The 22176-nt window shown below is 41.2% G+C and overlaps 1 protein-coding gene across 1 annotated transcript; it reads left to right on the top strand.

The window, feature by feature from the left end:
* The first annotated feature begins 6691 nt into the window (after positions 1–6691).
* dcaf12 (DDB1 and CUL4 associated factor 12) lies at positions 6692–20295 on the top strand. The gene is made up of 9 exons (XM_012870712.3): positions 6692–7102; positions 8844–9134; positions 9227–9502; positions 14051–14111; positions 14304–14497; positions 16579–16644; positions 16840–17002; positions 18216–18394; positions 18516–20295. Exons 1-9 carry the CDS (start codon positions 7043–7045, stop codon positions 18672–18674), a joined length of 1449 nt encoding a protein of 482 aa, XP_012726166.2. The 5' UTR covers positions 6692–7042; the 3' UTR covers positions 18675–20295.
* The last annotated feature ends 1881 nt before the right edge of the window (positions 20296–22176 follow it).

Here is a 22176-nt window from a genome sequence, read left to right as displayed (position 1 = left end):
CCCACCCCTTGGTAAATGATGATTTAGTCGTGGTTATCCAGATTTGATCCGATGTTAACCATACCCAGGCGTGATTACTGCCAGACCTGCAGAATTAGTGGACCTACAAGTCAACATGAAGTAGGCTGAAAGTTCTCAAAACCAGCACATCATGCCCCAAACTAAAGAAATCAAAAGAGCTGATGAGATGATCGCCCATGGAATCAGCCTGGAAAGGGCTCCAAAGCTACAGTAAAGGCCGTTAAAATGGCCAAAACGTGGAACGGTGGTGAACCTTCCCAGGTGGGTCAGGCCTACCAAGATTATCCCAAGAACCCTTTGGTAATTAATCCAGGACGTCGCAGAACAACATCCAATGTTCCACGGGCCTCACTTTCTTCAGCTGAGGTCAATGGTTATGATTCAGCAGTAAGAAAGTGGGCAATAATGGCATCCGTGGGAGATTTGCTAGGCCAGGGCCTCTGATTAAAAAAAAAAAAAAAAAAATCAGTGGCCCAGTTTAAGGAACAGGACAACTTGGTGTAATTGTGAAACCATGACTTTTACCATCTTCCTGAAAATCCTACCAGAGAAAATCCAGCCATGTTTATGATCTTAAGCCCAAGTGCACACCACCAAGTCTTCCTCTGAATGGCTTACGTCCTAGTCAAAGTCTAATCCATCAACGATGCTGTGGCATCAGAAAACCACCAAGGCGACAGAATTGAAAAGACCTCAAGAAGATTGGGCCACAATTCCTCCACAGCAACATAAAAGACTAACTTTCAGTCATTTCTGACACACTATTAAGTTTCATTTTCACCTGGGCCCGACTGATTCGGATAACTTTATCCAATTAATAAATGAAAACATCACTCTGTATTTACTAAGTTTATGTTTGTCACATGTTCAAATTGGTATGATTTTTCACAACACTGTAAACTTATAGGAATCTAGAATAAATGTAGTTGTAATTTCCAAATACTGGGTTACTTTACCCTACAGTCACTCTGACAACACAGTTACAAGGATTGTAATTGTTACGTCTCTGAAACCTAACCCGCCGTATATCTCTATACAGATAACCGGCCCTGTTTGAGACCGGGTAAAATCGTTTTTATTAATTTACCTTTGGGAATTAAAAAGTATTCATAGAGCAAAACAACCTTCCAGACTGCATGAATGAGAGTTTATGGATCTGTCCCAGACTCATAATTAATGACAGGATTCCCCTGCTGCCGATGGCTTGAAAATTCAGTTGGGTTCCCTTTAGAAAGCACTTTAAGTTTAATAGGGTTGACATGACTGACAGCTGCTTCTTCCCTGTTTTTTCATTTGATTTACTTTGATTAAAAAAAGAAAACACATAAGTGGTATTATTGTCTTCACACTTTGTAGGTTTTCGTTAACCATAGATAAAAAAAAAAAAAAAAGCAGGACTGTGCACACTTGCCCTTTTTGTGTCCTGGTTTTTGTTATGTTTTGGTTACAGGTTTTTCAGTGAATACATTTAAGGATTAAGTTATGTTAATTTCCTCGTCCCCGCAAATCTAATCAGGTTTGAGAAATGTTAATGGTAAAGCCAGAGCTCGGTGAGCTCAGTGTTGTTTCCAAACTCGTTGACATGTTTCCACAAAATGTTCAGTTTTCTGTTAAATTATTTTGAAAATCCAACCGATTAAATGTGCTCATCTTTTCAGCAGTGAGTGAGACTTTTGATTGTTGCACCTTTTGCTTTTATTTGGGTGGGTGGGGGTATCTCAAGTATTTTTTATTGTCATTTAAAATGTGAGAGCTGAACCTCACAAAGACCAACAATTGCCTTTTGAAACCCTGCTTTGTATCCTTTTCTAAAAACAGATGAAACATTTTTACTTCTATTCAACTGACATAAAGCAACAATACGGGGGATCCAGTTATTGTCCACAATAACTGGAAAAATCCAACCGTGATGCGTTGGTCAGCAGAAAAAATACAGAGTGCAATGGGCCATGCAGCCTGTCTGCAACGAGATTCTGAGAAAAGTGGCATCTGCTAATGGAAAACGGGTAAAGCCCTTAATGTCTTTCAAGCATTGCTTGTTTCAGTAGTCATTGGTTCAGGCCAGTAGGCTAAGTTTTCAACATCTTTGGGATTTTCTTGTTTTGTTCTAATAAAAAAAATTTGGATCTACATAGAGGACGGCTTTACAAAAATCTATTTTCAATAGCTTGTTTCAGCCATTCATCAGGTTCCCATTAAAAACAAAAGACCGATTTTGTTTTCGCAAGGTGAATTTAGAAAAATATAAAATTTCACAGGAACAGAAACATAGTTTTGCACCTCCCCCAAAAGATTTCAAAAGATGGAGTTTAGATATGATCCTAACTGTTTGATATCAGGAGATTGACGCCGTGACTGATGCAGAAAATACTGACAACATTTTGCAAAGCTTCTCTGATCTTGCAAGCATTTGACTGGTAATTTGATTCCATTCAAAGCGACTTTATTAATCCCAAAGGGATCATTAAATATTCTAGATCAAACTATCCGAGTTTCTTTATAAAGTTGGTATATATGCGTACCGCTGTCTTTTCAAGGATTGCGTGTCTAACCAGGTAGTGGGCAGCACAGGAGCACCACAGGGGACTGTACTCTCACCATTCCTTTTCACTCTTTACACCTCAGACTTCCAATACAAGATAAGACTCCTGTCATCTGCAGAAATACTCAGATGACTCTTGTCGGATTCATCAGAGATGCTCTGGAAGCTGTGTACAGGGAGAGGGTGGACCACTTTCTGGCATAGCGTGTAAACAATTATCTCATTCTGAATGTGAATAAACCAAAGGAGATGATTGTAGATTTCAGGAGGAACAGGATTTATCAAACACAATTTCCATCCTGGGAGAAGAAGTGCAAGTGGTGGAGGAGTTTAACTACCTCAGTGTTCCCCTGGATAGCAGACTGGACTGGATACCCGACTCTTAAGCTGTCTACAAGAAGCGACAGAGAGGATAGTACTTCTTCAGGAAGCCTAGGTCCATTCATGTTTGCAGATAGTATTTTCTATAAGTTTGGTATAAAAAGTGTAATCTTTTCCACGACCATCTGTTGAGGTAGCACCATCACAGCCATTGACTTAAAAAAGCTCACCATGTCATGATATGCTGAGGCGAAGTAGCAGGACCAGAGTGCGGAACAGAGCCGAGAAGCAGCATGATGAAGTGATGATAGTTCAATGATGAATTTAACACTTACAAAGTCCAAAATAGTACACAGCAGGAAATCCAAAACTGGTGAACACAACAGAGGAACAGGGATGAGTCACAACAGAGGATCTGACACTTCGTGAAGTGAGACAGGTGGCTTCAAATAGAGAGGAAGGACAAAGGGGAAATCAGAAACACAGTTGAACACAATGGATCAATAATTAAAGTGACAGTTACCAGTAAAGAAAGTGCAGGAGCCCGTTGGAGGTTAAAATCTGTGTTCTATGAATATACCCAGTGGAATTCAAACAATCACAGACTAAAACTAAATTGATAGATTACGGACTTCTTCAAGCCAAAAGATCTATTGCATTATGCTGGAGGAGCATGGACCCCCCCCCCCCCACCCCCCCTTCCCTGGGACTCTGGAAGAAAGAAATTGCAAATTCGCTTGGACTGGAACATACATCGCCAAAGGTAAACAGCGAGACTTTGAGTACCTCTGGGAGCCATATATGAGGATCATAGGGGCTGAAGGCGGAGCTTATTAATGAGTGTCTAGGATGGATGTCATTTCTACTTTCATACTGTATTGTTATTCTTCTCTGTCTTAATCTAAAGAGTTTTGTATATTTTTTCTTTCTTAGAACAAATGCAGGTTTGAATGGTGAGTGTGTGAGTGAATGCAAATACATATCTACAATGTTAAGTAAGGTTAATTTGTTGCTTGTAAATTTGTTGTGTCCTAAAAGAGAAAATGCAATAAAATACATTGAAAAAAGAAAAGAAAATGCAGGAGGAAAGATGGCAGGGCAGACAAGGAGGAAACAGAATTCTAACAGAAGCAGGAACAAAGAACTAATAAACATAATACTAGAAATAATAACTGTAGGAACAATCCAATTAAGCAAAGTCCAACACAAAACTGAGGCTCGTGACACAACAAGCTGATGAAGAAGGCATTGTTTCCTGCTGACTGCTCTGGAATCTCTGGATATGATGGTGCAAAGAAGGATTCTTCATCAAATTAATAACATAATAGCCCTGAGCATCCTCTTCATCAGACTGTGTCTTTAGTCAGAGGTTTCTTCTGAACCGCTGTAAACCTGACCACTGAAGGTGATACCTCCTGCCCACAGCCATCAGCATCTACAACAATTCTTATGAAGAAAAATGATAAACTGACAACATTACAACACTTCATTTCCCTTTGCAATTGCGAAACTTTATTGAATTATATATACAGACATATTCAATAAATTAGTATGTGGGCTCCAACAAGGCTCATATGTCAGATTAAAAGTATCTTTTGAAAATAAGAACCTCAAAGCAAGTATTAAACATACTTTACATTAAGACCACATTCCTGTATTTAAAGGGTGTTTTTTTATTTGATTGATGTAACATTATAATCGTAAATTGTGTTTTCTTTATATGTAAGCAAAAGGAGGTAATTATTAACAGAAAGAAGGGCTTTAAAATATATATACACACACAGACACAAACACACACAGCACCCACAGCCACAGAAACTCTGTGGCAAAGTATTTGGCAAAGGGTGTGTGGTGAAGTCGTTTTCTTTTTGGTCAGTGCATGAGGATATGAGGACACACACACATTCATCAGTGTGTTCACACATCGCACCTGTTCTTATTACCCTTTGTTCATTCTACTGTATATACAGTATGTATTCAACATATGTAACTATTTAAAACATTTGTTCTCGGGTAACATTATTTAATATTTACAATGTGTTTACGTCTAAGGTAATTGTATTTTTCAGTTCTGTCACCAAAACTTGAATGACAGCTAAAAAGCATTTATAACAGCTAATTAACGTATTCCTTTCTTCACACCTCAATAAAGTTAGTCTTTTAATGGAATGCCTAATTACGTGTTCAATTAATTAACATTTCTTTACCATAAAATCCCTATTTTTCACAAAGCTCTAAAGGGATATTTATCATTTTAAGGAGAGCCACAGCTCAAGTTCGTTATCATGTAGCTTATCAAATAATGGGATGGTCCAAAAATAATTGAAGAAAGAAGTTTATTGTATTTTATTTCAAAAAATAAATTAAGAAAAATTAATTAATCAAGGATAACAGAAATGAACATTGGGTAATAAGAACAGGTCGCACGTGTGAACACAGTTGTGGATGTGTGTGTGTGTGCGTGTGTGTGTGTCCTCTTATCCTCATGCACTGACCAAAAAAACAAAACATATTGGACGTCACCATCATACTTCACCACACACCCTTTGCCAAATACTTTAGGATAATTTCTGTGGCTGTCTGTAGTTTGAAGATGACATTATCTGCAATGAAGCATTCACAGCTCAGATTCAGTGCTGTTGTGTACAAGCAGCTGACATCACTGTATCATGTTCTCCTCGGGCAAGCATCCCTGCTTGATGTATTCTTATGGTGGATTTAATTTGTGGCACATCATTGGGCTCCTGAATTGCCTTCTCTAATGCTTCCTTATGAAAAACAACTTGATTGTTGTTTCTGTCTTTTGCAACGCATTAGAGCATCTTTTTCTTCCTGACTGGTCCTTTCTATACTTTCCTCATTCCAACTCAAGACATCTTTCCCTCCTCTCTGGGTCAGCATCACATCAAGCATGATAATGCCACTACTTTTCTGCCTCATTTTGTGATGGCTTAGGTCCCTCTGCACTTTTCATATTATGAAACTGATTGCAAATCTCAACAACTTTCAACTGTAAACCTTAAAAATCTGCTCAATAGTGCAATATCAGCTAATATTCACACTAATAAATAATTTAACCAATGGACTTTACTCACTCCTGTTACTGATACTCATTACTGAAAGTTACAGGACTGAGTTTTTAGCATAGAATTAGGTTATACATAAAAAAATAGTCACAAGGCATCCTTGCGAATGGCATGAGGAGATCCTGAGTGATTTACCAAAACTGGGTATGAAAAACAAACAAACTCCGATATAATTTAGGTAACAGGATAATATTCTGAGGTTGACCTTCTCAGTCATAGTTAAAATAATATCAAACGTAGAGAAAAACAAGTGAGAGATCTTAATGGTTGGCCTTTGGAATATCAAAATTATACAGCTTCCTGTTGTGCATGTGACTTCCGGATTGTTCCAAATACGAAGCTTGTGTCATGTGTTAGAGTAACACATGTACTATAGATTTCTTATCAAACAAGTATAAATTGGATATACAATCACACAAAAATGTTTAAAAAAAATCTTAAGGATTCTATTCACCATGTTCTTCGTAAAGTTTAATGTTATAGATTGGGGACACGGTGGCAAAAGCTTTTTTTTTTTTTTCAGCGTCCAAGCTAGTTTTTTATCAATAATTTAAATACTTTATCTTAAATTTGCACCTTCTTATCAAACAAATGCGCCGGACGCTTAGTTTGATAAGAAAATACATTTTACAGTTCGTTTTCGTGAGCGTGGCTCCAGAAACGTGTGACGTCAGTGACGTCGGTGAGCACGTATCACGCTCTCGGTCCCGTACGACCTTGTTGTTGTTGATGTTTAATTTGAGTGCGGCTGCGCACTTCCCAACGCTTTCGCCGTTGCCGCTCGGTGACACCGCTTTGGCAGGAAGGGGGGAACAAAAAAACTGATACGGAGTGGAAACGGGATAGTTTCTGTGGCCTCACGGTCATATTATTCCACTGGCGGAGCTGCATATTTCCACTGATTTTTTAGCTTCGCACTGACCAACCTTATCCGTATGTGATCGCCCTACCTCATCGTCGGGACACCGCCAGCGAGGGCCAAGGAACAAAACAGCTAATTGCCATTGAATGACCCAGTATCCAGTGTTACTTTTACCCTCCATGTGGGTGAGGGAACTGTGTGTGTCAGATTATGGCGAGAAAAACAGTTAGCAGGAAAAGGAAGATAGGAGAGCCGAAGGACCAACAACAGGTAGGCGGAAACCGGGTGGCGTTAGCATGCTAACTATGCGCTAGCCAGTGTTAGCTGATAGAAGCATTATTAGCTTCCGTGTTGCGTTCTGCATGTCAACCACCGCTTTGTCTGGCTGCAAAATAAGCCAGGAGGCACACGCAGTAGACTAAACCAAAGAAGAACGTCGTCTCTTCACATTTGAGGGTCGGCATCCGCTAATGTTAGCTCGACGTTAGCCAACGGCAATCCGTTATCATACGGGAGCTAACGTTAGCTCGCTGAATGCTCGGCTCTGCTGGAGTCTGACGTCCAGCTGGCATTAAGTGACAATTACACTGTCACACATGCTTTAATAAGGGTGGCGGCCTTTTTTTTTTTTTTTACCCTTTTTTACGTGAGTCGGTGCGTCATGCCGGCCTTTTTTGACCACCAACGAGACCCGAATTGATTTTGGAATGAAAAAAAATGTGATTTCCATTTGACATTTCTGATTGAAAGACCTTTTTTTTCTTCTTCTTTTGACCAACGTCAGTCGATACGTTATTGGCCAGTCTGGTTCTTCGGGTTACCTGCCATTCAGGCTAGCTGTGACTCATTGGGTTTTGATAGTACGGCATCCTGACAGAGGATCACACCTGCCAGACGGCTGCCCTGCTGCTGCAGCGCTTGTTTACTTTTGGCTGGTTGCGATCTGCTCGCTTCACAATTGCGGTTTAAGAAACGACGTCCAGTCTGTGCCAGAGCGAATTGGCCTGGGTTTGTAATTGGTGTGCGTTCGTGTGAACTGATTAAAAATGGGTCACCTGGAGATAAAATTCACAGTATTCGTCTGAAGAATAAAAAACAAATGTGGTTTGTGATCGATCCAGAGTCGTCATAGGCATTGCAAAAGCATAAGTACCCCTTTAAGTTTATTTAATTCCCCCCCCCCCACATTTATTAGGTTTAACCACAAGCCGCAATGCATTTTCTTTCAATTTTAACCGATTAACTAACACAAAGTACTGCATAATTGTGAAGTGGGAGCAAAACGATGCATGGTGTGTGTTTTACATGTGTTACAAGTATTACATACATTTGTACTGACTCCCCTGAGTCTCTGATTTCTCTATATAGATCCCAGTGTTGTCCTAAGAAGGCTCCTAGTTATTAAATCTAGTCCAACTTTGTGTAATTTAACCTTGGTATGCACAAAGCTGATGCAGACCTACTCCATGAGTTAAGCTTATAGCTGCAATCGCGAGGGAGGGGAAAAAAAGTTGGCTCTACAAAATATCGACTCGGTGTGCACGAATAAAAATGCATGCCTCGTTTTTCAGATTCACTTTTAAAACCATGGATGATTGTCTTTTTTTTTATCTCATGACTATATGAGATAAAAACTACAATCTTGTTAAAGTTTGTGGTTTGCATCATAACATTTTTAAAAAACTCAACAGGGATGAACACTTTTGCAAAGCCCTGGATGTTTTGCAGAGGTGGGGGGGGGGGGTCTACAAGCACATACGTTGTGGCAAAATCCCTGCTTTGCACCTGTTGGTTTTTTTAATTTCCAAACTATTATTAATTCTACATTAGTTTTAAGTTGGCACTACACCAAAGATGTCCTCCTTGAACTGTTTACCCGTGTTCTACCAGTTACTGATGATTAGCAAAAGTCAATAAATTGAGCGACTTTATAATTGCTGGGAAATGCAGACTGACTATTTCTCTCTCGGAACGAAAACTCTAAAGTTATCGCTGTCGTCCTCTTCCACAGCTGGGCTGGTGCCAAGCGCCACACAAGCGGATCCGCATTTCTTGTTCATCGCGGCATGCCCAGCAGTGGGGGTGCAGTCGGCGCTCGGTCGTGTGCGCTCTCCGGGGACGGGAGTTCCGGCCCCAGCAGCAGCACGAGCTGCGGCTCCAGCGCAGCCTGCGCGGCTTCGCGGCCGGCCGGCTCCCCGGGATCCTCAAGGAGAGGGAGTTCTCCTTGGGGCTGCTGAACAAGGTGTTCGCGTCCCAGTGGCTCAACCACAGGCAGGTGGTGTGCGGGACCAAGTGCAACACGGTAAGACAGCCCAGACGTTCGGATGCCGTGCCCTCTGTCCCCCGGGGCGCGTGCCGCAGGCTGACCAGTTGCACACTCCTCTTTCTCTGCAGCTTTTCGTCGTCGACGTCCTGACAGGACAGATAACCCGCATTCCCATGCTGAAGGACAGGGAGTGCGGCGACGCGGGCTCTGGGCCGGTGGACGCCGTGACGGCAGGGCGCAACTATCTCCCAACGGGCTTTCACGCCCGGTCGGACCAGCCGTGCTGTGGCATACATGCAATTGAACTCAACCCCTCAAAAACTCTGCTCGCCACCGGAGGAGATAACCCCAATAGCTTAGCCATCTACCAGCTGCCAACACTGGACCCTGTTTGTGTCGGAGATGTAAGTGTTCCTCAGCTTCTTATACACCGTTCATGCCTTTTTCTATGCCGGGTCTTTCAGCTTGTTGCGACATGTAAGTTGTCGGCATGATTAATAAAACAGTGACTTAGTTCTCTTTAGCATTTTAATAAACCGAATTTACGAACCTGAAATGAATTTAATTCTAGCTTGATTGAATCTCCTACGTGCTGTTTGCATAAAACAGCGAAATCGTGACTCTAAACCACTTTTAACACGTCGCAGAGGCAAGCAATGTGTCGCTGCGAGCCTGATTTACAGTACAAAGGTTTAGGCAGCCTTTAAGAAACACTGTAAACTAAAAATGCATTCAAAAATATAAATTCTGAATTCTTTATTTTTGATTTACAAAATGTAACGCGAGCAAACAATAGAAAAGTCTAAATTACATCAACATTTGGTGTTACTTCACCTTTGCCTTCAAACCAGCATTGCTTCTTGTAGGTATATCTGGAGAAGGTCATGGATTCTGTAGGGCTGCAGTCAGCTGTATGCGGCACCAGTGACACCAAACAGGTTCTGGTGCTCATCAGTGTCACAGGTCGGCTGAAACGGTCATTAGCAGAAACCGCTGTGGAGGAGGCTGAAAGCTGGGAGAGGAGCAGACAAACTCTGAGCAGACCGGTGATTCAGGGTGTGCTGTTCAAGCTTCTGTTGAAGAAGCACAAAGAAACTGGCAGCGTTGAGGACTGTAGACACAACGGTAGACCAATCAGAAATAAACCCACCAAGCTTATCTCCCTTTGAAAGAAGCCGTCCAGCAGAACCATCAGCTCAGCACTGGCAGAACTCATTGGCACTCAGGTACACCCAACCTGCTGTCTGGAGAAGTCTGGCAGAAGCTAAAAAGCCAAACCTCTGAAATACAAACGAGGCCAAGCGACTCAATAATGCCAGAAAACTTAGGAACGGGGTGCAGAAAATGGCAGCGGGTGAACTGGACCGATGAGTCGAAAGGTGAAAATGTTGTAGCAGAAGGCAGTTTGGTCGTTAAAGGCCGGAGAGCGATATAATAATGAGCGTCTGCAGGCCACTGTGAAGCACGGTGGAGGTTGTGGCAGGTTAGGGGCTTTATTTCTGCAAATGAAGTTGGAGATTTGGTCTGAATTAGCGGAGTCCTTTCCCATCAGGGAGACGGACGACTGGGCCCACATTTATTCCACAGCAGGGCAACAGCCAGGGTCAGTAAGATCTGTTTTCAGTGAAAAGAGGTACAAGATGTTCTGGAAGTGTCCACAGAGCCCTGATCTCAGCGTCACAGAGTGGATCTGGGGTTACACGAAGAGACAGAAGATCTGGGGTTGGTTCTCCAACATGTTGGGAACCACCTAATTTGATCATTTGGTGACTTTTCCTAACGGATGGAAATAAACTATTAACGCTTCCATTGTTGGAAACTAGTTGGCAGCATTTTTCATGCCTGCCTAAATTTTTGAACAGTACTGTAGGTATCGCGGGTTTTAAAGTTGCCGAACAAAGCCAGGGAGTTTTGCTCAAGTTAATAAAGTCATAGTTTTGCATTAGTGTGTCTCGTTTAAGTTTCTGTGTTGCACACACGGTAACTCTAACCCTAACAAGTTGTCCCTGATTCAGAGCAACTCCTCCCCCCCTTCAGCAAATAGTTTCCTCTCTGTCTGAAAGGACAAAACTCGTAAGCACCTGTAAGCAGAAAGGACCTGACCCACGCCGTGCAATGCAGGAAAACATCACGTTCAAATGGAAACAGGCACTACCCGGCAACGTGTTCGTATTACGTGAAAGGTTTTGTATTGTTACAACCACAGATTTTAATGGGCTTTTAAAAGATAGACCAAGACAAAGAATGGGATAATTATGAAGTGGAACTAAAGGGATACCTGGTTTTTTACTTTTTTAAAACCTGAAAAATGTAGCCTGTGTTTGCCTGAGTCAATACTTCACTCCAACTACCACTGAAAGTCTTTTGAGGCGTATAGGTCTACCAGCTTCACATGTTGACAGTGCAAACCCAATGAAAATGTAGTCAAAGCGGATGGAGAGTGTCTGTAAAGAAAAGAATATGACGGGCCGCTCCAACACACGAATAAGCTTGGAGCTAAACCGCCTCTGGTAGCTCCGGCTGCATGTTTAGTGTCGTCTTTCTGCCGACAGGTAAACCCCCTGACCCGGTTTCAAGTCTTTTGGTGCAGCTGACAGGTTTCCTCTTGGTATCACCTTGTATTCAGCACCAATCCGTCTTCCCATCAGTTCTAAAGAGCCTGTTTGTGCCAGGCGTCTCTAAGGGATGGCGGGTTCAATAGTTTTGCTGCTCCTCCTACATGATTTGTGAAAAGTTCCAAACGAGACGTCTTGTGGATTTTATTTGCTGTGTATTCAACAACGGCGTTCTTCTCATCGCTCCGTCGCAGGAAGATGTGGGAACGGCACGATTCTCCCACCTGAGCTGTGGATTTCTGCAGCTCCTCCCAGAGTTTCCATGATCAAAGCTCTCATTTCCCGGCCTTTTTAGTCTGGGTCGGCGGGTGCGTTTCTGTAGGTTTGCAGTCGGTCGTGTTCCATTTCCAGCGGACGGATTGATCGGTGCTGAGGGAAACGTTGGCAGGTTGTTTTATCTGCAAATAAGCTGACTATTAAATATTAGTTGACTTCTGAAGGCAGTTGTTGCAGTGCATAGTAAGGCCATCAGAGAAAAGGGGTTCAGTACGAGTCCATGTAAATAAAATGAATAAACATCTAAACAATGATGCCCTACTTTGTGTTAATAGGTAAAATCCTATTGATGTATCTAGGCACCGTAGGTGTGATCTAAAATGTCACAGAGGAACTGGATTAAAATAATTGAGAAATCTGAGCATAAAATGACCCCTAACTTCCTGACAGAGCTTAGCTATTGGAGAGCAGCCTATTGTTGCTCTTTGTGTTTGCATCATAGTCAAAGCAGCTAGTTTGGTTGTTGTGTGTGTTGGCGTTGCCAAGACTGTGGATCCAGCGTTTTCTCCTGCTAACACTTCTTTTTTTTTTTTTCTTTTTTTTTTTTTTTTTTACCCCCCCAACCTAAAACCCTCTGACAAAGGCGCCTGTAAAGTGACGTATTCTCTGGAACACAACCAGTTTGGGAATAGGCTTAACAGTTAAAAGCGGGCAAAACAAAAGAGGCAGTAGTAGCCCTGCAGCCTGCCTCTTATGCTGTTATTGTGTTGAATACAGTGGAATATTCTGCAGCTCAGCTTCAGGTGCACACACAGGCTCTGTGGAGCACTTTGAGATTTATTCATGCAGGACTGTGTGAAGATCTCCAGCTGAGTTGGCAAAAATAATTCATGTTTCAATGCTACAGAAATCCCTTTTTCCAATTATATCGTTGAAATGATGTCACCCCATCCAGACTTTGTGTGAATTCTAATTAGGACTAGGGCTGAACGATTTTGGAAAATAATCTAATTGCGATTTTTTTTTTTTTTTTTTTAATTTTTCTTTTTCCTGTTTAATTTATCATGTTTTTTTTGGGGGGGGGGGGGATTTTTTGCGGCTCTAGTGGCTCGCTTTTTCCGAAAGTAGGCCGACAGGAAGGGGGTAGAAGAGGGGGAGAGACATTCGGCAAAGGACAGCGGGTTGGATTCGAACCCGTGTCAACCGCGTCGAGGAACAAGGCCTCTGTATATGGGTCGCGCTACCCGCTGCGCCACATGCGCGCCCAAATTTATGATGTCTTTCTAAACATATACAAACAACAAATCATTTTGTTTCCTCGCTGTGCAGATTAGTTGCTAAAAGACCCACAGCATCTAAACTCAGAGGAGAAATGATTGTGTTCTGCCTACAGTATATTTCAACCAAAATTGCAATTTTTAATTTTCTCTGCGTTAACCACAAGCAACAAAAATGGCGTCTAAATAAAGATGTTTGTAAACAAGGACTATTCAAAACAAGAACTTTAAATGTTTCTATTAATCAGAATATTATTCAAGAGAATAGCTTTTAGTTGATTTGGACATCAATCCTTGTTGAACATAAAGTGCAACCAACAAGCAAGTCTATGTATTAAACTGATTGACCAGTACTTAATGCTATGTATGATTATATAAACTCTAAAACAAGTAATAAAATTAGATTATCTCACTGCTGCAACTGTCTTCCCTTCCATGTGGAGGCAAACCCACTTTAAACATTTTACCAACACCTAATGAACGTGTCTAATTCCCTAATTGTTAGCCAAAAATTGCAGACTCTGCGATTTGGAAATTGCGTTTTTTTAAATCGCGATTATATTGAAAATGCGATTAATTGTTCAGCCCTAATTAGGACTGAATTAGGAAAATACCAAAGATGGGGGTCAAATTCTGTTGAATATTCAGAGTGTTTCCTACGGTCTGTTTGGGTCCCATTGCATCGCTTATTCAACGCGAACGTCACATGACGGCGATGCTGTCCGCCCCCCCAACCCACGCAGGTCGGGAAGGACTAAAGGAAAACGATTTTAGCAAGATGGTGTTTTCTTAACGTTTGTTTGGATAACATGATATCTTACATGGCAACTGTTTTGTTTTCCAGGATGGTCACAATGACTGGATTTTCTCCATCGCATGGATCAGTGACACCATGGCTGTCTCTGGTGAGTGAGCAGGAACCGTGTGACCTCTGGGGCCGTCAGTAAAACAAGCAGGGACACGCGCTCCCATTCCATGCCTGCCACCGTCCTGCACGGTGTTTAGCACTTATTTCCCCGGCTAGCTTAGACAATCCCCCACTTTTGCCCACTTACTGGGTCGGGGGTTTTAACCGCCTGGTGCGCTTTCATTTGCAGGATCCAGAGACGGCTCCATGGGTCTGTGGGAGATCACGGAGAACGTGATCGCGGACTCTAAGAGGAGTCCGCGTGACGACACGGTACCGTCTTACGCGCACATCTCCCACCGTGCCCTGAAGGACATTCCCAAGGAGTATACCAACCCATACAACTGTAAAGTTCGGGCTCTGGCCTTCAACAACAGCCATAAAGTAAGGCCCCTCTGGATCCTCTACATTTTTAATTTGCCTACATATTTTTTTTGCTCTTTGTTTTGTTTTTAGGAGCACACATTAAACAAGATGCCAAACTTTGAGCTTTTATAAAAGATTATTCCAAATGCTGGTTTCCATAGCTCTGTGTAAACCCGCTTTTAAGGCAATGCAAAAATAATGAAAAAAGCTGTATAAAATAGTAAATGAGTAATCCAGGTATTAAATTCTTCTAGATTATTCTTTTTTTTGATCAACTCTGTTATGTAAAATTGCTGCGATGAAACAGGCCCATTGCTTTGCCCTAAAACTCGGTGATCATCATTGCCCAGGGATAGAGATGCCGAACAAGCATTAAAAACATTTTAAAACAAAAGTCCCTCCTTGATGTTTTTACTAAAGAAGAACAAACGTTTCTTTTTCCATCCGAACCTTGAGATACTCTTTGAAATTCATCAATAAATCCGTTTGTATTTATGGGTTTAATCGGTAAGCTCACCTTCAGTTGCTCCTGCCTGGTTTTATTTCATGTTAAGGTACTTACTTTCCTTTTCTGTAGCCACTGTACAATAAACTGTGAGAAGGGTGTGGATTGAATGGGCTTTGTACACGTTTGCATTCAGGGTCATTAAATGGAAGCTTTATGTATCTATATGAAGGACGGTATTAGAAATCTTTAATATTCAGTGGTTACATGTTCTCCTGACATCGTGCAACATTAGATTAGATTAGATTAGATTAGATTAGATTAGATTCAACTTTATTGTCATTACACAGGTACAGGTACAAGGCAACGAAATGCAGTTTAGGTCTAACCAGAAGTGCAATAGCAGCAGGTGCAGGATAAACAATGGTTCCATTAGCACAGGGTATGGATATGTACTGAATAAATATAGAGATGGATACTGTTATAAACAGAATTTTACTGATAGATTTGTCCTAATATATAGATACTAAATTTACAGCTGGATATGTACCGAATATAATATACAGGTGGATAGTACTATGAATAGAGTTTTACAGATATGTACAATAGCATAATATACAGATGATTATTATTATAACAGAGTTTACATGTACTATGAATATATGTACAGATGGCTGTTACTATAGGCAGAATTGTGAGCATAATATACATGTAGCTATTACTATAAAATGAATAAATAAAGTTTGGACAGAAGCTATTTCAATTAAAGTGCAGTGGAAGGTAATTACATATTACAGTTAATATACGGTACAGCAAATGTATATGTAAACAATTGGTACTGTGAATAGACAGTCAGCAGTGCAAATCAATATTCAATCATAGTTAGTGCAAGATGCATGCTAACAGTTGTTACTATAGTAACAACCGTTAGCATTAGCATCAACTTAGCATTAATAAGGGTGATGGATGGTGCTCCTTTAGTTTCCACTTCATGAATGTCTGGGTTTTATAATTGGAAGTATTTCTATACAGCCAAATTAGTTATTTTAGGAAAGGGAAAAGTGTGGCTGTCTGCTTTCAGCCAGCTGAGTGACATTACACAGAAACATGTGGGGGAGGGGCAGCAATGCATTACTCTAAGCTCAATGAAGCTGGAAAGAGAAACTCTGGTCACTCTCTGTGGCGTCACATCAGGAGGACTTTAAGCCATAGAGACGGTATGATAGAAATAGAACTTAAATAAAACAGAACTAAAACGTATTTTTTTTAACCGTGGTCTAACTTCTGATTTGGAATATATCGAATCTAATTAAAAATTGCCAAATTATGTAGTGCCGTCTGTTGCCTCACAACGTTACGGTTCGTTTTTGAATTGGACTCTGACCGCCAGCACTCTCTTGCGCCACACATTTTCACTGGTAAATAATCACCCCCGATTCGGCCGTCCCGTCTGCGCGGTGAAGCGCCGCGCAGTCCGTTTTTTTTTTTTTTTTTTTTTTTTTTTTTTAATAAGCGCGAACCCAGCAGCTCTATGGAAACACCAGCAACCTGCAAGTCTGCAGGGAGTGGCGGTCCTATTGTTTTTGGTTTCTGGTGCCCCTTATTCCAGTGATTTATGCCTCTGCTTCCTGTGCGGTTTTTTCTCTTTTCTCAGGAGCTGGGCGCTGTGTCCTTGGATGGTTATTTTCACCTGTGGAAAGCAGAGCTCAACTTGTGCAAGGTACACTGCATGATTAGATAACCACTTGGACTGTTTTGTCATGTGCAACGCGCTTTTGATGACCTACCCGATCCGTGTCTGTATTTTCCGTTGCGAACTTCTGCGTTTCTGGAGCTTCGGGGGAAATTAAAGATGTGCCTTTTGTGCGCGATTTATCTGCTAAAACTCTCGCCGCCGTACGTGTCCTCTCTGCAGATACTGTCCACCAAGCTGCCTCACTGCAAAGAGAATGTGTGTCTAGCATATGGGCAGGACTGGTCCGTGTACGCTGTGGGCTCTCAGGCCCATGTTTCCTTTCTGGATCCACGCCAGCCTACTCACAACATCAAGTCTGTCAGTTCTAGAGAGAGAGGAAGTGGTAAGTGAGCTGCCGACCTTCCAGAGCAGACGTGAAATCAGAAGAGCCTACGCCATTCACTGATGACCTTTTGATAAATAATGCTCACTGATGAACCGTTTTTCAGCAGATAATAATTTATGGGAATCCTTAATGTTTGTTCAAAATATTACTTCTATACTTCAGCCGGGTTAAGTTCATGGTTTCCTCTGTAATACACTAAAACAGGCATGCCCAAAGTGCGGCCCGGGGGCCATTTGTGGCCCCTGTACTGATTTTGGGTGACCTCCCCCCCCCAACTGTATTTCAAGAAAGATTTGGTCCAGGTGTCTGATACAGATGGAATATTTTAGTTCTTAATTACAGCAAAATTATTTAATGAAAGTTAAAATCCTACAATTTGAAAATGTTACATACAACAAGTATTCATCTTTTAATAAACACATTTTCAACATTCTCTTTAACTTCACAGTAACATATATCCAATGACATTTAATTACTCAAATGCAGACTTTGGTGCATTAAAATCTGCTTTGAATTCAATTATGAAAACTGACAAATTACAGCAAGTGTTTTCAAAGAACAACCGACCCAAATACTGTTCTGATATTGCCAGACCAACAAGAGTTTGTTGTTAAAGAGTCAAATTTAATTATTCAGAATAATTTGCAAACAGGAAGACCATCTTTGAATATGACAAACGAGCAAAACCCTTTTTTAAAATTCTGGATCTACAAGGATTTTCACATTTATTTCCGTCGAAAAATCGGACTAATTATTTAAAATGATCATATTTTGTAAAGCAGGTAAAAAAATTAACAGAATTTTTCTGTTTTACAAAAGGGTTAATTTTTTGGCCCTCGAGTTTCTTTGACTTGACAATTTTGGCCCATATACCGAAAGATATGGACACACCTGCTCTAAAACATTACCTTCGTGCTTGCAGAGGCATTCAGACCACATGAGCTTTTTAACATTTTGTCACAACTACAAGCTTCAGTGCGTTTCATTAGTTGTTGTTTTTTCGTTTTTTTTTTTTTTTTCATGGGGCAACACAAAGTAGAACATAATTGTGAAATGGAACTAAAAGTCTCAATTAATGGTTTATTTATTTAGTCTTTTTTTTTTTTTATATATATATATAAAAATCTAAAAAGTGTGGCGTGTGTTTGCATTTTTTCTGTACCTTTTAATGTCTGTACCTTTTTTAATGCTTGGCTGTGTCTTTTCACAGGGATCCGATCTGTGAGCTTCTACGAGCACATCGTGACCGTGGGAACCGGTCAGGGTTCTCTTCTCTTCTACGACATCCGGGCTCACAGGTTCCTGGAGGACCCTTTCAATCCATCCGGCGGCTATCGGAAGTGTCCCGGCGACAGCATCCTTAAGCTAACCACAGGGAAAGGCTGGCTGGTACGCACATTTGAGTTTTTTTCTTCCGCTGTTTTTAATGTATGCGCTTACTGGAAGTTTACAGAATCCTGTTTCTCTCCCAATCTCCCAATGCTGTCCTGCCGGTCCGCGCCGCCTACAGAATCACGACGAAACATGGAGGAGTTACTTCTCAGACGTTCATTCCTTCCCCAACGCCGTGTACACCCACTGCTACGACGACTCTGGTACCAAGCTGTTCGTAGCCGGCGGGCCGCTCTGCTCCGGCCTGCACGGGAACTACGCCGGGCTGTGGAGCTAGCCTCTTCCTCTCCTCCTTCACTACAGCTTCCATGTTTTACAGACATCCCTCCATCTCACTCCCTCCTCAAAAGTTCATCCGCATCACCTTCGTCGGTATCCGTCTCGATCAACAGATTATCTGTTTGGTTCACATTTGGACTCAGGAGCACGATGTTTGAGAACTTAATATTGTTGCTGTGTATATTTGTGTCCACTTTTATGTTTCTCATCTTCCCCAAAGGATCCCCTTTTTACTTTTTATCCCCCCCCCGACCCCTTCTTTTTATATATATATAGATATGTATATAAAAATGTGCAATTACCTAATAATTTAAAGAGCTACAAAGTCTGCCATTGAGAAACTCAGAGTTTTGGAAAAACATTAAGAATAAAAGTATTCACGTTAGCATCATTTATACATTCACATCCAACCTGCAGGGATTATGCCGTGGTCTTTTGCTCGCTTATTTTTGTACTCAAGGATAGTGTTAACTGCTGCTTTCTCTGTGATAAATGAGTTTCTTTGTATAAAAACAAATGACACACAAAACAAGAAAAACAAAAAAAAAAACGGTGGCATCCACATACAATAGTTTTGTTTTCGTTCTTTTGCATAAACGGACAGCAATAATGACAGACGGGACTGAAGGCGCCGTGCGTGCGGTTGGACCGAGCGGGAGTGTAGCTCGACACCTGAGAAAGGTCAACAATCGCAGAGAACTTCTCTCCCCTGCTCTCAGGAGTAAAAACAAAGAACCGGACCAAGCAAGACTTAGTGTTTTTTTTTTTTTTTTCTTGCTTTCACTGAGACAATGTAAAGAAGGAAGTAAAAAAAGTGTTAGAACTGATAACCGCAGTGTCGATGCTCTGCTACGATGTAATAATATTGAAATACACATCCCCCTCTCCCCCCTGCTGTAATCATACAGGCAAATCCATGCTGATCAATTAACTTTTCTTTGGGGGTGTTTTTTTTTTTTTTTTTTTTTTTTCATCCCCTTTACCTCGTCGACTTAATTTAGTCGGTCGGAATCGTTGGTCTGCTTCTCCTAGTGGACGATAGCTTTGATAACAACACATATCGTCAGATGTGACGATCCGCCGGGGACAGAGGAGACGATCTGTAGCAGCTGAGTTCCTCAGAGGCGAGTCAAAGAAACGTACCTTTCTTCTCATAGCCACTGGCCCTCACTTCTGTTCCGTATGTAGAATCGGGTTTGGCTTCAGCTACGCCTTTGCCTTCCTGAAGTCTTTCCGTGAAAGACTGCCACAGAATGAATCAATGGTTTCCTTTTCTACATGAAACAAAACGATTTTGACCCAAGTATTGACTAAACCAACCAACACTTAAAAGTGTGCTTTATATATAGATATATATAAAAAAATTGTGTATATGTGTGTTCGTAAAATGAGTTGAGGACAGCTGCATACATTTTCTGTGTAGGTCTGAGAAATTGTGTGGATCGATCCGTCTCCTTTGGTGACACTTTTTCTTCTTTTTTTTTTTTTTTATACAAGCCTCATGAATGTTTTTACAAATGACTGAAACAGGATATTGTAAGATATAAACACTCGGGCGACGAAATCTTAATTCTTTAAAAAAAAGGAGTCGATAATACAATAAAATGTATATTAATGTATTCGTTTTGTTGGTTGTTTTTTTTTTTTTTTTCCTGGTTTTGCGGTGTCGGCTTGAATTAGAAATGATTAATGTTATTAAGTGTTGCTGGCGGTCTCAGCCGGTGGTTCCCAAAGTTTTTGGTTGGAACCCTCAGTGAGCTTCTGTTTAGACATTAAATAAAAAAAATATATATATTGTTAGGTCATATGTATGCTTTTAATCTTGCAAGAAATGAAAGTACTGATTAAAAAAAAAACAAATATGTTTATAAGGGATGCTATTTATGTTGTCACTACTCTGTATAGTTAATTAACCTACTAATGCTTATATATTCAGTCGTCTTTGTATGTGTCTTCTGGTTCTTCCGCTATTATTTTTTGGGCTGAGAAGATTTGACAATCATTGGTCTTGTATATCTTGTTAGGTGTGTGTCTAGCCAATGATCTACAGCCATAGGCGGTATAGAGCCATATTTTATTACCGTGGCAGTTTGTTTCAGACTTATTGTAACTTATTCGGATGCTGTTGACGCTATGAAGTGGTCACAGTTACATTTCTTGACCACAGGTTCTTAATAGACGTAAGGTCTGGCGGATTTATTGGCCTCTGATCAAAGATCCCAATTTTCTGATCTTAGAGAAACTTTATGATCGCTTCTGGCCTCAGAACACAGCTCCGTCACGGTGAAAAACACACAGCGCACCAAACTGATCCCGGGTTGTTGGATAAAGTCGTTACTGCAACCCGTTTTGATCCCGGGTAGCAGCTTCGCCCACGTACAAATGGAAAAGAGGATTCAAGCTTGCACGGGTCTGACCCAGTCGATCCTTTCTCCAGAGTCTCTGTTGTGCCTGATGTTCATCTTGGACAGAGCTGGCTTCTTTCCTTTGCTTCGCGTCACAGGGGTGATAAAGATCTGCCTGAGAATTACGTCAAATAATATTTTGAGCATGCTCTGCCCTGGTAAACTAGTGGGATTTACTAACTACTAGTAAAGTACAGGAGTATAATAAATCTCCACTGTGTGGGTTGAAAAAGTACAATAGAAATGTTCACAGAGGCTGCTCAGCACTGTGTGTGGAATTGGATTAAAACTATCCGAAGTGCAAGAAAATAGTTCATACCTGCAACCTTGCTACACTGTATACATGTATGGCAGCTATATAGTTTGTTTTATGACTTAGGGCTGCTTCAGGATCATTTACTTTGCAAGTCAGCATTCTGATTCCTATGAAGAGTTTTTCTTTTTTGTATGGCAGCTGAAAAAACTTTGAAAACCCGACCATTTAGTACAAAACACCCCCGTCTGCTGCCACCGTTGAGCAAGCTCTACACTGGCGGTAACACCGTTCACGTAGCGCAGTGCCAGTGACAGGAAACCGCCCAGGTGCTTCCGGGTGTTCCTGTGCGGCCTAGCCGCTTCCTATATGCATGCCAGCTCTTCACCTTGAAGTTCCCGACGAGCCGGGGAAACAGGCTCCGTAGGTTCAACATTCATATTGCATTTGAAGCCATTTTTTTTATTACTATTATTATTTCCTTCCTGAAAAGCGATGACGTCAGCACGGTTTATTTGGAAGTAAACAAATCTAGGAAGAAGACATGGCGGAGTTAATTTCATAACTGCACGTGCATCTATTGTATCCTCCCTCCGGACCAATATATATATATATATATACACGATTAAAGTATTTTATTATAGAGTAAACTTTCCTTTGTTTGCGCTTCATGACTCAATATATAAATAAAATAATATAATAATATAAATAAAACACTGTAACGGAGAGGCGCGAGCGGGAAAACGCCGTAAAATCTCCTAAACACGTCCGCGTGAGGGTAAACACTTTGTATCGTTGTCTAATGAACGCCGGCAGGTTGTGATGATGAGCTCTGAGCGGTG

This window comes from Fundulus heteroclitus, chromosome 20 (genome assembly GCF_011125445.2).
Source record: "Fundulus heteroclitus isolate FHET01 chromosome 20, MU-UCD_Fhet_4.1, whole genome shotgun sequence".
In the NCBI taxonomy this organism is placed as follows: Eukaryota; Metazoa; Chordata; class Actinopteri; order Cyprinodontiformes; family Fundulidae; genus Fundulus; species Fundulus heteroclitus.
The sequence above is the reverse complement of the archived record's forward strand: the minus strand, read 5'-3'. Positions and strand labels throughout refer to the sequence as shown.

What these genes read in the sequence shown, in the direction of transcription:
- dcaf12 (XM_012870712.3), top strand. Translation starts at nt 7,043, where the DNA reads ATGGCGAGAAAAACAGTTAGCAGGAAAAGGAAGATAGGAGAGCCGAAG. An exon ending in TGACACCATGGCTGTCTCTG is followed by an intron (nt 14,112 to 14,303) that starts GTGAGTGAGCAG and finishes TTTCATTTGCAG; the next exon opens with GATCCAGAGACGGCTCCATG. An exon ending in CCACAGGGAAAGGCTGGCTG is followed by an intron (nt 18,395 to 18,515) that starts GTACGCACATTT and finishes CGCCGCCTACAG; the next exon opens with AATCACGACGAAACATGGAG.